The 16,003-nt window shown below is 39.5% G+C and overlaps 1 protein-coding gene across 6 annotated transcripts in view; it reads left to right on the forward strand.

Annotated features, from left to right (window-relative positions):
• The window catches only part of LOC104586869 (piezo-type mechanosensitive ion channel component), a 140,016-nt gene that overhangs the window by 78,806 nt on the left and 45,207 nt on the right, over window positions 1-16,003 (forward strand). For all 6 annotated transcript variants that reach the window (XM_010244242.3, XM_088900459.1, XM_010244241.2 and 3 more), the window contains 3 exons: window positions 38-2,547; window positions 3,529-3,924; window positions 5,970-6,128. In XM_010244242.3, coding sequence (XP_010242544.1) covers window positions 38-2,547; window positions 3,529-3,924; window positions 5,970-6,128 — 3,065 coding nt within the window. The remainder of the gene's footprint in view (window positions 1-37; window positions 2,548-3,528; window positions 3,925-5,969; window positions 6,129-16,003) is intronic.

Consider the following 16,003-nt stretch of genomic DNA (forward strand, 5'->3'; position numbering starts at 1 on the left):
AGCTGCTAAGTTGAGCTTTTCTGCTACTTTTCTGTAGGAATTATAGTTGACGATCCCAGAATGCTTATCAGCTACTTTTTGGTTTTGATGTTTGCATGCTTTAAACTCCGCGCTGATCATCTGTCTGGTTTCTCTAGATCACGTACATACAGCCAAATGATGTCTCAACGTAAAAATGCAGTGGTTTGGAGAGATCTCTCTTTTGAAACTAAAAGCCTGTGGACATTCCTTGACTACCTGAGGGTTTACTGTTATTGTCATTTGTTGGATCTTGTGCTTGCTTTAATTCTAATTACCGGAACCCTTGAGTATGACATACTACATCTGGGCTATCTTGGTTTTGCTTTGGTTTTCTTCCGAATGAGACTTGAAATACTAAAGAAGAAGAACAGAATTTTCAAGTTTTTGCGCATGTATAATTTTGCTCTTATTGTTCTTTCCCTAGCCTATCAATCTCCTTTCTTGGGGGATTTTAATGCAGAAAAGTGTGATACCATAGATTATGTCTATGAGGTGATTGGATTTTATAAATATGATTATGGGTTTCGGATTACATCGAGATCTGCATTGGTTGAGATCATCATATTTACGCTGGTATCACTGCAATCCTATATGTTTTCTTCCCAGGAATTTCATTATGTGTCAAGATATCTTGAGGCAGAGCAAATTGGTGCCATTGTGCGTGAACAAGAAAGAAAAGCTGCATGGAAGACTGCGCAGTTGCAGCATATTCGTAAATGTGAGGAGCAGAAACGCCAGCGTAACTTGCAGGTGGAGAAGATGAAATCTGAGATGCTCAACCTACAAATCCAGCTTTACAGCATGAACTCTACTGCAAATTGTGGTAATGCTTCTCCTGAAAGTGAGGGCCTAAGACGGAGACGAACTTCTTCACTAAATTTAAGAGAGACCAAGACCAGGACCATGGATAAAGAGGAAAACATTCTGAGGAAACATGACCTGGTTAACAGCACAGAGTCAGTGTTCCCTTTTGAAATGCATAATTCTCCTACAAGTATAAAAAGTGGAATTCAATCACCATTGCCGTCCCCTATGCATTCAACAGATTCTCTTTTTCATGAGATCACTGAACTTGAAGAAAAGGATGCTCACAGTACATTTGTGGATTCGAGCAGAAGTGAGAATGAAAAGGTCCGATCAAAGGAAAATCCATTAATTTCAGCAGTTCAGATGATAGGTGATGGTGTTTCTCAAGTACAATCTCTTGGAAATCAAGCAGTTACCAACCTTGTAAGCTTCTTGAACATAGCACATGAAGAATCAGATTCCAATGACTATGCCTCTGCGGAGGATGGCATGTATGATGAGATAGAGAGTCAGACTATTAGATATGAGCGGTTGGATAGGGCACTTTCTCTTCAATCAGAGAGTGAAAGGACCATGTCTGATGCTGCAAGCCTGCAAATTGGAAGGATCTTTTGTTACATATGGTTGAAGATGCGATCCAATAATGACATTGTGTGTTACTGTTGCTTTGTTCTTGTATTCCTTTGGAACTTCAGTTTACTTTCTATGGTCTATCTTGTGGCTCTCTTCTTATATGCTCTCTGTGTAAATACTGGCCCAAGCTACATTTTCTGGGTCATTATGCTGATTTACACAGAAGTCTATATTTTACTTCAGTATCTGTATCAGATTATCATCCAACACTGTGGGTTGAGCATCAATTGGAGCCTACTGCAAGAATTAGGGTTTCCTTCACATAAAATTATGTCATCCTTTGTTATCAGCACATTGCCTCTATTTTTGGTATATCTGTTTACCCTACTACAGAGTTCTATAACAGTAAAAGATAGTGAATGGGCAACTTTTACAGAATTCAGTTCTTTCAAGGGGAGAACGTTTAATCCAGAGAAGGTTCTTTTGAATTCTTATTGGAAGAAGGCACAGTGGCTGGTCCGATCAGTTACAAATTCCATGAAAATGACAATTAGGGGCTTCTCTAGGTACTGGAAATCACTGACACAAGGAGCAGAATCTCCTCCCTATTTTGTGCAGCTCTCAATGGAAGTTAACTTGTGGCCAGAGGATGGAATTCAGCCAGAGAGGATTGAGTCACGGATAAACAAGTTGCTGAAGTATGTTCATGATGAGAGATGCAAGGAAAAAAATCCTAGTTCTTGCCCTTGTGCAAGTAGAGTTCGAGTTCAAAGCATTGAGAGGAGTCAAGAAAATCCAAATGTGGCACTTGCTGTCTTTGAGGTGGTATATGCGTCCCCTTTGATGGAGTGCCCCCCAACTGAATGGTACAGGTCACTAACTCCAGCTGCTGATGTAGCAAAGGAGATTCTCAAAGCACAACATGCAGGGTTTGTTGATGAGATAGGATTCCCATATCCTATACTCTCTGTAATTGGGGGAGGTAAAAGAGAAATTGATTTATATGCCTACATATTTGGTGCTGATTTGGCTGTTTTCTTTTTGGTTTCCATTTTCTATCAATCGGTCATAAAAAACAACAGTCAATTTCTTGAGGTGTATCAGCTTGAAGATCAATTCCCAAAGGAGTTTGTATTTATCTTAATGGTATGTTTTTCTTCTGTTTTATTATCAAGTCAAACCATTTTCTTGTCTAACATTACATGGTCAGAGATAAATAAGCAAAGTCTAGAAGATTTGTTACTTTGCACAGTATACTTTTGGTATGAATTTATTATATTTATGACCCAAACCAACTTTTTGAGCTGTTTCATGATTAAATGGCTTGGGGACTGGTGGGACCTTTCTGCAGAAGGGATCAGAGAAATTTACATGCATTCTGAAATAGATAGAGATATTTACCTTTGCAATCATTAATGGGGAATCCCCTACCATGTGCTAAGAGTAAGCTTTCTTTCTGGAGATTTTGCTAAGCTTCTTTGGTAGTTAGGCTTTCTTTATCCACAATTTGACAGTTGATATGGCCATTGATAGAGTGAAATGCCAATAGAGACTTTTTTTAACTGAACGGTTTGAAATTTCATAGCTTGCATTACTAGAGAGAGTCCAGACAAAATCAGCATATACAGCTGATGTGGTCTTGGGCATGGACGAAGTAGCAATCCAGGGGGTTGCTTGATGATGGAGTGTCTGGATTGGCATCAGGTTTGAAATTTTATAGGTCTCTTGATTCTGTTGTTTTGAGCTCTTTTTTCAGAATCTCAGAACTTCAATTAACACAGAGAAGTTCCCATCAATTCCACATTTTAGTAGAATTTGATCTACTCTTGGTGCTAGTCATTTCTTTTCTGCATAGTTAAGGCAGACTCAAAATTCAAATACATTCCACTCCTGCTATCCAAATACAGGCTCTATGTGGCTAAAGAAGGGAGCATGAAGACTTTGGATGACTTCTTGTGCGATATACTTTCTCTTTAAACTCATTTAAGTCACAGAGTGCTTAACTGAGCCAATATGCAATAACTGCTTTAGTCAATTCTTTTCCACCTTAAATAGAACATTAAGCAACCATCTAACCTCTTGAGTTATGTTCTTAACTGGATAATCTGTTCATTTTTTTATGTGCAGATAATCTTTTTCTTGATCGTGCTTGATCGCATTATTTACCTCTGTTCATTTGCCACTGGAAAAGTTATATTTTATCTTTCCAACCTTGTCCTCTTTACATACTCTGTGACAGAGTATGCTTGGCATATGGAGCCTTCACACCGACATGCCGGAGGATTAGCGCTTCGTGCAATCTACCTCACAAAGACGATTTCCCTAGCACTGCAGGCTATCCAAATCCGATATGGCATTCCCAATAAAAGCACATTGTATCGTCAGTTTTTGACAAGTAAAATTTCACAGGTTAATTATTTGGGATTTCGTCTCTACCGTGCCTTACCATTCCTATATGAACTGCGATGTGTGCTTGATTGGTCATGCACAACCACATCTTTGACAATGTATGACTGGCTGAAGGTAAGACCATTTCAATTAGTTTTTGTTCGTGATCTTTTTATTATTTTTTTTTCAAGGGGAGGGGAGTGGGAGGGGGGTACATTTTTTATTCTTAAAAGAAATTCTTTATGTTCTGTTTGACTATATAGATCAGTTTCCTCAAAATACTTCCCTTTTGTTTCTTTTCTTATCATGTAATTGTTAACCACTTCACAGCAGATGGGCCAGTTAGGTTCATCTTATCAGGTGGACTGTTGATCCAAAAAATCTCTGCAGATCCATTGAATGATGAATCCCAATTCTTGTAGATGTACACATGACCTATTTTTATTATCATTCCTGATGTAGCTATTCCTCACTCATTGTCTATCTACATATCCATTGCATTTGGACCATGCTCATAATGTTCAAAATCTTTACATTCAATTTTAATGTCTGAATGCATCTATGAAAACATATATTCTAATGTGAAATTTATGTTTGGAAAATGCATAAACTCAAAACCATAAATTAACAATCTCTCCATAATGTCATAAATCAGGGTGCTCTCCAATTTTCCCAACCAACAAAAAAAAGTACTAGTAGCCATTATAAAGTGGAATGGCAAACCACGGTTCATGTAAGTAACAAGGACAGTGCTTTGTTGAATCATGAATAAAGTTAATTTCTGTAGAAATGTCAATCACTTAAAATTAGAGAACATGAAAAGAATAGTATTGCAACATTGCCAATTTTGGAAAGTTTTGTTGATATTTATAGGGCAATGGCCCGTGGGGTGTCAGTGCTATTGTAGCTGAGATCACTCCTTGGAGAGTTGGGGCCTGGGGAGGGGGGGGGGTCATGACAAACCTATGATGTTATATTGTGATAATCAGATTGCCATCAATGTAACTCATAATCGAGTTCAAATGATAGGGCAAAATATATTTAAGTGGATAGGCAATTCATAAGGGAGAGGGTTGCTTCTGGAGAGGTGTGTTTTCCTTTTGTAGCTTCAAAAGAACAATTGACAGATGTGTTTACTAAAGGGGTTCCTAGGCATAAGTTGGAGCAATATGTAAGCAAGTTCAACGTGATTGATGTCTATGTTCAGCTTGAAGGGGAGTATTGAGATCGTGAGTTAGTGGTTATGGCCCTGTTTTATTTTATTTCTAGTTGGCCTTAGTTTGATGGGCCTGTTAGATCTTTACTTTCTTATTATTCTTTACAGCCTCCCCATGAGGGGTTTCTTTGCACTTTTAGTAATTTTTTTTTTCTAATCAATCAAATAAATCAGTTTAGGGGTCTGGGAGACAGATTAGTTTTCTACTCTCCTAAACCCTTTTTTCTTCCTCCTCTCTTCTAATCTGAACCTTTCTCTCTCAGATGGTGTTTGGTTCTGTGGCTGTTTATTTGAAAAACGGTGCCAGCTCATTGCAACATAGGCATTTATTCCAAAATGCTATTTGTTAAGATGTTTATTAGATAAACGTTTATCTCAGTTTGTGTGTGAGCAAACCATTCGGGGAAACACCATTTTTAATGTTTCCCCCAACACCCAGCCGTTTATTTACTGTTCAGCTTATGTGGCACCTAATGGCATCTAATGGTACCTACCTGTCAAACAACAGCAATAAACGTTTATTCTCGTTTTTCAAGACAAATCCCGTACAAAACGTTTCTTCAATAAATGGCCATAGTACCAAACAACCTCTCAATTTCTACCATTAAATCCTAGTTAAATCTCACTTTTTTGAGACCTGTTTTACTTCTCTATTTCCAAATGGATTGAATGAGAAAGGAAGTAGTGATGTGATTTTCTTCCTCAATATTCTCAAAGACATTTATCTTAATCTTTTTTCTTTTCAAAGCTCAAACTTTTCTAGCAAATTAATATCAGTAAAAAGGGTGGACATTTAAATGCTTTACTAAAATACAGAACATTATTGAATTGATGAAATTGTAGTCTTTCTCTTGTATACTTCAGTGAATATTCAGTTATTTATTTAATTATTCTTCTGATCTAACTAATTGTTTTAGTTCCCTGGTTGTCTATATTCAGACCTGACATTTTTCTTTCTTCTTAGTTGGAGGACATTCATGCAAGCTTGTATCTCGTTAAGTGTGATGCTGATTTGAACAGAGCCAAACATCAACAAGGACAGAAGCAGACAAAAATGACGAAATTCTGCAATGGGTTATGCCTATTCTTCATACTAATCTGTGTTATTTGGGCCCCAATGCTGGTAAGGAAATTTAGACAAAATTCATTTGTCTATCATTGTCTAGGATTGTTTAAAACTATGGGAAACGATGGACATAGAAGATTTTCAAAAATGTGGCCCTATGCTATCTTATCAGATAATATTTTTTTTGATAAAGTATTTTATCAGATAATAAATCTAAAAAAGTTGAAAATCTTTTCTATATAAGAATCTGCATACATTAAATGGGCCTATCACTTATGTGCCTGTTAGCATCTTTTTATTTGTTATTCTTAAACAGCTGCACTCTTAAGGGTATACTTGTAATTATACTAGACGTTCTACTTAGTGCTAATAAAAGCTAATTAGGGGCTGGGATGAGAAGTTGAGAACTGATCTTCTTTCTCATCTCCTCCCTTTTCTTTCTATTCTTCTTCTCCTTGTCTTCCATTCTGTTTTCTTTGATTATTCTAATGCTGGTTTTCTACTTGGTATCAAAGTGGTACAGCCTCTTTGTCTCTTTTTCTTTAATCCCATACACAATGTGTATTGAGAACTGGTAAATAGCTTGTATAAGATCTTAGCAAAGGTTTGTCTTTGAGGATGAAGGAAGTATTGCTAGTAATAATCTCTCCAAATCAAGGAGCTTTTGTGAGTGGAAGACAAATTACTGATCAAATCCTGATTGCTAATGAAAGTGTGGAGAATTTTAGGAAGGACAGGAAGAAGGGAGTGGTTTGTAACCTGGATTTGGAAAAGGCTTATGACTTGGTGAAATGGTCGTTCTTGATGAAAGTTATGACTAAATTTGGGTTTGGGACTAGATGGTGTAAACGGATCATGGGGTGTGTTTGGAACTATCATTATTCTGTGCTAGTGAGTGGGACAATGGTGTGTTTCTTTCCATCCATTAGGGGAATAAGATAGGGGGACCCCTTATCTCCCTTTCTGTTCACTCTGATTGCTGATGTCTTGGGGAGACTGATTAATAGAGCAGATTTTAGGGGCCTCTTAAGAAGTTGGAGACTTGGGAGGGAGGAAATCCCCCTTACCCATTTATAGTTTGCAGATAACACAATTATGTTTTGTGAAGGAGGGAACTTGAGGTACATTAGGAACATGAAATTGGTGATACATTTCTTTGAACAAATGTCCAACCTAAAGGTGAATTTTGAGAAAAGTTGTGTAGTGGGTGTGAATTTGGAGGAGGGAGAGATTAGGGAAAGTGCAGAATTGCTGGGTTGTGAAGTTTCAGGATGGCCATTAAATTACCTAGGGATGCCTTTGGGTGATAACCCAAAGAAAGTGAGTTTCTAGAATCTGGTGGTGGAAAGATTTGAAAAGAGACTTGCCTATTGGAAGAAGAATTACCTTTCCTTTGGAGGGAGGATTACACTGGTTAAGGCAACTTTAGCCAACTTACCCATTTATTTCCTTTCAGTGTTCAAAATCCCAGCAAAGGTATCTAACAGATTGGAAAAAATGATGGGAGATTTCTTATGGGAGCCGGGAGAGGACAAAAGGGACCATAGGGTGAGTTGGGAGGTGGTGACTAGGAGCAAAAACCTAGGTGGCTTGGGGCTTGGGAACATCAGGAAAAAGAATTTGGCTCTTCTGGGGAAATGGTTGTGGAGACTTCCAATAGAAAATGAGAGACTATGGGCTAAAGTAGTGATAGGCATACATGGGTTGGAGCAAAATGGATGGGATGCTGGGATCTGAACTAGGACCACAAGTGTGCCACCTTGGAAAGCCATGCATGATCTGCTTCCAACTTTCTCCCCTCTCATCAGGTATAATTTGAACTTAGGTAACTCCATAAAATTCTAGGAACAAACATGGGTGGGGAATGCCCCTCTTAAGGACCTGTTTCCTTCCTTGTATGCCCTTTTTGACTTAAAAAATGAGCCAGTTTCTTCCTTCATAACCCCCCTCATCTTCCTTTTCTAGGTTTGGGTGGAATTTGGGCTTGAGAAGGGCTGTGAGAGATTTAGACTTGGATAGTATTTCGAGCCTCCTTGGTATCCTTGATAATGTTTTCTTGGACCTTGCTAAGTTGGATTCTAGAATCTGGACCCCCACCCCCACTGGCTCATTTTCTTATGCCTCTTTTTTCAAAGTCTTAAGTTAGTACCCCAATCCTGTTGCCCCTCTCTTCCCGGTTAATGAGGTTTGATACAGACCAATTCCCCCTAGGGTTGGTAGGTTTTGCTGGGAAGCTTTTCTGGAAAGAATCAATACTGGTGATCTGCTCCAAAAGAAGAGACCCAAGACATGTTTATCCCCTCACAGAGTCACATGCGTGTTCTCTGTAAAGCGGATGGGGAGACTGGTTTTCACCTATTAGTGTCTTGCCATTTGCTAAGTCCATTTGGGTGTGGGGTTTATCCCTCTTTGGTGTAGGTGGAATCCTCCATAAAACTTGCAAAGTCTTTCTTCCCCTTCCTTCTTCAGGTGCCGAATGAAAGGGGGAAGGACCATGTGGAGATGTTTGAGGGCTGTAGTATGTTGGGCTCTGTGGTAGGAAAGAAATTCCAGGATCTTCTCTGAAGTAGAGAGAGGCAATGAAGAACTGAGAGAATTGATCCATATAAGGGTAGTACAGTGGCTGAAATCTTCAGAGCTGTTTACAGACTTCACAGTGGATGATTTGTTGAGGAAGTGGGGTGAGATTGCTAATTGCACCCAGGCCAAAACAGTATTGAGCGTGTCTTGGATCCAGGCCCCCCTCTGCCCACCTAGACACTTGGGGATTGGGGGTGTGTTTAGGGATGAAAATGGGTTTGTTTCAGCCCTGTTCTCAGGCCCAATTGGAGTGGGCGACTCTCTCAGGGCTGAGATCTTTGCAGTTTTGGAAGGTTTCCAAAGAGCAAAGGAGATGAATATAAGAAAACTCATAATTGAAGGGGACTCAGAGGTGGTGGTAGGGTGGCTGAATAAAGAAAATAGCAGGTTATGGATGTATAATGAGAGGAGGAAATTTAGGTGGCTGGTTCAAGAGATGGAAGTCAAGATCAGCTGGGTGAAAAGATCAGCTAACTCTTTTGCTGATGGATTAGCTAAGCAAGGGGTTGAGAGGGAATCAATGTTTTGGGCACAAGTGTAATTTTTTCCTTTTTCTGTTCTTGGGAGCTCAATCTCCAGTTGGAAGATAAGAAAGTTTATCTTCCTCCATGTAATTACTTCTGTGATTAATTAATGAAATGTTGTTATTGATAAAAAAAAAAGTGTATTGAGAACTGAGTTGGTGATTCTTTGAAGACTCATGCAGCCTAGTTGGCAGATTTTTTGGAGAAAATAAGCTTTCAGATTGGTGACCAAAACACTTTGGGCTTGAAAGGAAGATTTTTCGTCATCTTGGAGATCGATCCAAGTTGCACTAAAATCCAATGAGACAAGGAGCAATTATAGTTTTCAGTTTTCTCTTGTGTTCCAGGTTCTGCGCAGCTCTAGTTTTAGGTTCCTATTTAAGGTCAATTCTTGGTTGTTTTACCTTCCAGTCATTATTGTTAGTTATTTGAAAACCTTTTCTTGAAGTTTTAGATTAATGGAAAACTCCAAAGTGGAGATTAAGCAAACCTCAAATTCTAGACTGGGTCCAGGGGCTTCTATAAACCTCTTTCTGGCTGTGACCACTGAGATACTTGATGGAACTAATCATCTAGCATGATCACAGCCAGTGAGAATACATGTCTACAGCAGAGGGAAGTGAGTTTCATCTCTGGTAGTAAGAAACAGCAGCCTAAGGAGGATGTTCCCTCCTATGAGAAGTGGATGTAGGAGAATTAAACTGTCATAGATTGGCTTGTGAATTCTATGCAGCCCCATATAAACCAACATTAGTTGTGGATGGACTTTGCCAGGGCATATAAGTTGAGGAATGATGTAAACAATCTTCAGTGGAAAGAAACCATTAGCAGTTTACTACTCTGTGCTAAAATCTATTTGTTAAGAGATTGACTTGATGGAGATAGTGGTTTAGGAAATTACAAAAGATGCTAAAACATATAGAAAGTGGAGAGGACTGGGGTGTTTGAATTCTTGATAGGGCTAAATCCAGAGTATGACATTACCAAGCAGAACATCTTGGCAAAGGATGATGTGTCTTTGTCACAAACTTATGCTATGGTAAGTAGTGAGGGAAGGAAAAGACAAATTCTGGTTCAGGGAACTCTTCTGATTAATTGTTTTGATAATGTTGGGGTGAAGCCTAAGGCTTCAACAGGTAAGGATAAGAAAGACATCATTTGTAAGTATTGCAAGAAACCGAAGCATACAAAGAACACTTGCTGAAGGTTACACCCACACCTCTTACCTGCCCGATTCAGAAATTCCAACAATAATAAGGTTGGAAATGGGAAAAGTGGGAATGCTAGTGCAGCCATGGTTCCAGACAGTGGAAAGGTCTCTAGTGATGAGAATACTACTATTAAGTAGCTGGCTAGCTGCCAGCAATGAAGGCTGAATTTGAGAAGTACTTGAGGTTGATTAATCATCTTGAGAATACAGTCATAGCTTCTAGCTCTTTAGGCAATACCACTTCCTCTGCTTTTGCACATTCAGGTATTCGTGCTACTACTTGTAAGTTGATGGGTGAGGAAAGGTATGTGTTGTTAGAGTTTCTTGTTTCTTTTTATATGTTAGAGTGTGCCGCCAAGGGAACTTATGTAATTCTGCTTTTTATTATGTCATCAGTATGCACAATCTCAAAAGGAAGGTTGCTTCTTTTATTACTTAAAGGATAAAATGATCTACTATGTTTTGCAAGTTCACAACTTTCACATTTTAACCCAGACACTTCTACTGACTCAAACAAGTTTGGAAAAAGACTCTTTAAAGATCCAAAAGATAAATGTCCTAAGCTAAGCTGTTGTGCCAAAGCATAATCTTACTACAAGACTGAGAAACAAACAATTTCCCTGCTTCACTCTGCTCCCCCTGTGAATGTTCCAGAAGGTAGACTCCATTCATCTCACGGCCAATCCCAATCACCTTCTTTGTTTCCAGATCCTGAAAAATACACCGATCAGGGAAAAAAGTTACCGAACAGTTTTGATTTTTAGTAATACTACTAACTGAAAGTAAGTTAGCACAAAGCTTGGGAACATGCAAAACTGAGGATAGGTTGATGGTATATGATAATCTGATGTCTCCCTTGCTAGAAATTGGTACAAGAGAGCCATCAACAATAGAAACTTTGTCTCTCCCAGAGGATAGACAATAGGTGCTAAATAGAGTAGATATGCTGGTCATATGATCTGAAGCACCTGACTCTATTACCCAGGAAGGTTTAGTATTACTTGGGACAGAAGCATGGCAAGCAGTAGCTCTTGTACCTGTATGAGCAAGGGCTGAAGTAGGCTGTTGAGCTGATGTAGGCTGAGCTGAATTACTAAATTCATTTTCTAGCTGAGTCAGAGCAGCTCAGACTACAACTAGGGTATCTAGAGGGGTGCCTCTTGTGCCTGGTGAAGTTGTACTATCAGTGTTGATAGCCATATTAGCATTCCCTTTCTTATTTCGGATCTTTGCTGGAACTAGATGAGGGTGCAGCTTCCAACAGGTGTCCTTAGTATGTTTAGGTTTCTTGCAGTGTTCACATACTAAGTCCTTCTTAGCTTCCTTCTTCTCCTTATGCCCCCCAGATTTAGGTCTAACTGCTGCCAAGGCTGATTCGGAGGGCTGTTGTTGCAACATAACCTTTCTCCTAATTTCTTCACTATGCACTAGGGAATAGGTTAGCGATAAAGTCACACTATCTCTTGTCAACAACTGCTGTCTCACAATGTCATATTCAGAGTTCAGACCAGCTAGGAACTCAAAAACTATGTTAGTTTCAACTTGCTTTCTATATGTTTGTGCATCTTTCTGACTTTCCCACTCAATTATTTCAAGATGGTCAATTTCATGCCACAGGGATTTTAAGGTTGAAAAGTAAACAGGACCTGCTTCTCTCCTTGCCTTAGATTTTTAACCTCACATTTTATCTCATAAGCCCTAGCAACATTAAGGGGCTGAGAGTAGGTTTCCTTCATAGCATCCCATATTTCCTTAGCTGTTTTGTCCCACAAGTAGTTTCGGCTGATGTGTGGCTACATAGAGTTGCACAACCATGTCATTACCAAAAAATTCTCTTGGACCCACCTAGCATGAGTAGGGTCCTCCTTGGAGGGTTCCTTCACATCCCCTAGCAAGAAGTTCAATTTTCCTCTACCCCCAATAGCCATCATGGCTGATTGGGCCCATTCCAAGTAGTTTGATCCATCAAACTTAACAGTTGTAATCTGAAAGGTGTTTTCAGTCATGTTACCTGAACCACTAGTCCCAAAAGCACCTTCCCCTTGGTTCTTGTACTCCATTCTAAGTTAAGAAGAGGCTTTAAACTACTGTGACAAGAAAAAACTGTATTTCAAGGCTGATAACAACTGACCTAGGACAATGATTTTTGTTTGCTGGAATGAAGCTGCTGAAGGAAAAGAGAAGAAGAAGAAGAAGAAGAGTTCAGAATGGCGGCAATAAGTCTCAGCCAGCCCTACTTTATTATTAATAAGTGTATTACATAATGTTACACAAATAGACTAGAATGCCCCTGATTAGTGATGGGACAACTAGACAAATAAAAACACTAAATAAGATTAGGCCCAATAACTAAGGCCCAATAACAAAAGACTAAAGACCCAACAAAGATAAATAAACATATTAAGACAGCCGAACCAACACTCCCTGTCAAGCTAAGCATGGATGTCAATCTTGTTTAGCTTGCCAAGTAAGTCCAAGAATTTTACTGTAGCTAGCCCTTTAGTTAAAACATCTGCGATCTGCATCTCGAAGGGAGCATAAGGAATGCATAGTTCTCCTGAGACTATTCTTTCTTTGGCAAAGTGGCTGTCTATCTCAATATGTTTCGTTCTATCATGTTGCACTGGGTTATTTGCAATGTTAATGGCAGCCTTGTTGTCACAGTACAACCTGAGAGGGCACTCGATCTTTATTCCAAGTTCACCAAGAAGGATCTTAAGCCACAGAAGTTCAGCAACACCATGAGCCATAGCTCGATATTAAGCCACAGTAGGGGTATTTTTGGTTTTTTCTCTGTTATTTGTTATAAGCTGTCGCCCCAAGTATAAATATTAACTTAGGTGCTGCCAGCCATACTACAGAATAGAGCGTATCTTTCTTCTTCTCTCTTCCTTCCCTCTTCCTTCTCTTATTCTCTCTTTTATCACTGCTGAACTACATGGTATCCGAGCTCTGATCTGGGCGCAACCTTCTCAGATCTGTTCTTCATCTGAAACTGTAATTTTTTGATTGGAAGAGGAAGTGAAGACTCCATCTGACTGATCTAGCCCTTCATTCTTCGTTTTTTTTCTCTCTTCTCTCTTGGTCACTGTACCAAGAAGAGGTTCGTGGTGGCAGCTGAATGCAGGAAGGCGTTTTTCTATTTAAGTCATGGAATTAATTCTGTACCATAGGTATGTACTGTTACATTCATATTTAAGTGTATGACTACTGTGAATGTCACAGTTTTGGGGTTGTGGGCTGGTTGTCTCCTTCTCTTATAAACTGAAGTGTTTCGGCTAGGGTTTACTGACCTACAGTCCGGTTGAACCTATTTTTTGGAGCCTTCTTAAACTACTGAAGTACAAAATTTCTATCTCAGTCCTTTTTTTGAAAAATCAGCTGTCAAGCTTTTTGAGAAAAAATGGCTATTGAGGATTTAGCAACCTCTGGTATTACTTCCCATCAAGGAAACCTAAATGGGGGAATGGACAACATGAATTTCTCTATGTCTATTACCCCCTTTGATGGCCTAAATTATCTGGAATGGTCCAAAGGCATCAAAATTTATATCACAACTAGGGGGAAGGTTGGTTACACAAGTGGAAAAATAAAAGAACCAAAGTCTGGCTTGCTGAACATGATCGATGGGATCAAGAAAACAGCATAGTTATGTCATGGCTGTTAGGTTCCATGCTTCTCATGTAAAGAAAAAATTCATATGGGCTGACATAGCTTGTGAAATTTGGGAACAAGCCAAGGCAACCTATTGTGAACAAAGGCATTTTGCCAAGATTTATCAGCTTTGTAAGTAAACCCTATTCGATTCTAGATTGAAGTAGAGAAGAAGAAAGGAAAGAGAAAGAAGAAGAAGAAGAAGAAGAGAAGAGTTCGGCCAGACTAGAAGAGAGGAAAAATCACCTCTCCCTAGCCGACCCACTTGTATTTATTCCAAATAATAGAGTTACAAGAAAGACCATATTGTCCCTCATAAGAGATGGGACACATAACTTAAACTTAGATAAAATAGACCTTTCACTCTCAAACAGATAAACCAAAATGACCAAAATCCCCCCTGATTCGAGTATTCTAACACTCCCCCTCAAGCTAGAGAGTATATGTCATATAGTCCCAGCTTGTTACAAATATAATCTACTCTGCCCCGAGACAATCCCTTTGTAAAGAGATCTGCCCACTGATTTCTTGAGCTCACATGAGATGTGGTTATCACTCCACTTATCACTTTCTCTCTTACGAAGTGACAATCAACCTCAATATGCTTAGTTCTCTCATGGAAGACTGGGTTGGAAGAGATGTGAACAGCAGCTTGGTTATCACAGAATAGTTTCATGGGCATATCAACTGAGAATCCCATCTCTTGTAGCAAGTTCTTCAACCATACTAGTTCACATGTGGTATGAGCCATAGCCCTATATTCAGCTTCTGCACTACTCCTTGCCACCACTGTTTGTTTCTTGCTCTTCCAAGTTACAAGATTGCCCCCAAGGAAGGTACATTACCCTGTAGTTGATCTCTTGTCTGATATAGAACCAGCCCAATCAGCATTTGTGTACCCTACTATCTCAAGGGTCCCTCCACTTCGGTATAGCAAACCACAACCTGGAGCACCCTTCAGGTACCTAACAATCCTTAAAACAGCTTCCCAATGAGGAACTCGAGGGTGTTGCATAAACTGACTCACCATACTCACAACAAATGATATATCTGGTCGAGTAATGGTTAGGTAGTTCAACTTTCCCACCAACCTCCTGTATCTTCCAGGATCATCAAACTCTTCACCTGCATCAACACTCAACTTGGCATTGAGTTCCATAGGAGTCTCTGCTGGTTTAGCACCTAACAGCTCTGTTTCTTCAAGTAGGTCAAGAACATATTTTCTCTGACATAAGTTAATTCCATGTTTTGACCTTGCAACTTCTATTCCCAGGAAATACTTCAGCTTACCCAAATCTTTCGTATTGAAGTGGTCCGGTAAGAATTTCTTCAACCTGTCGATTTCGTTACTATCACTCTCAGTTATGACAATATCGTCCACATACACCACTAGCAAGATTTTCCCATCTTTTGAGTCATGGCTGAACACAGAATGGTCTACTTGACACTGTTTCATCCCAAAGGCTTTCACCACTTCACTGAACCTACCAAACCAAGCACGTGGAGATTGCTTCAGTCCATAAATTGTCTTTTTGAGTATACAAACCTTACCATCCTCCCCCTGAGCAACAAACCCTGGTGGTTGCTCCATATACACCTCAATGAGATCACCATGTAGGAAGGCATTTTTGATGTCAAGTTGTATAAGAGGCCAATCATACATAGCAGCTAATGAAATCAACACCCGAACTGAATCAATCTTAGCCACAGGAGAAAATGCCTCCATATAGTCCACACCATACAGCTGAGAATAGCCCTTGGCCACTAACCTGGCCTTCAATCACTCCACACTGCCATCAGGAAGATACTTCACTGTGTAGACTCACTTACACCCAACAACATGCTTACCAGGAGGAAGAGCAGTGAGTTCCCACGTGTGATTGTGTTGTAGAGCAGAGAGTTCCTCTCCCATGGCTTGCCACCACCCTGGGGAGGTAAGGGCTTTCTGGATAGTCTTGGGAATG

Source organism: Nelumbo nucifera, chromosome 3 (genome assembly GCF_055504915.1).
Source record: "Nelumbo nucifera cultivar China Antique chromosome 3, China Antique-T2T, whole genome shotgun sequence".
NCBI lineage: Eukaryota > Viridiplantae > Streptophyta > Magnoliopsida > Proteales > Nelumbonaceae > Nelumbo > Nelumbo nucifera.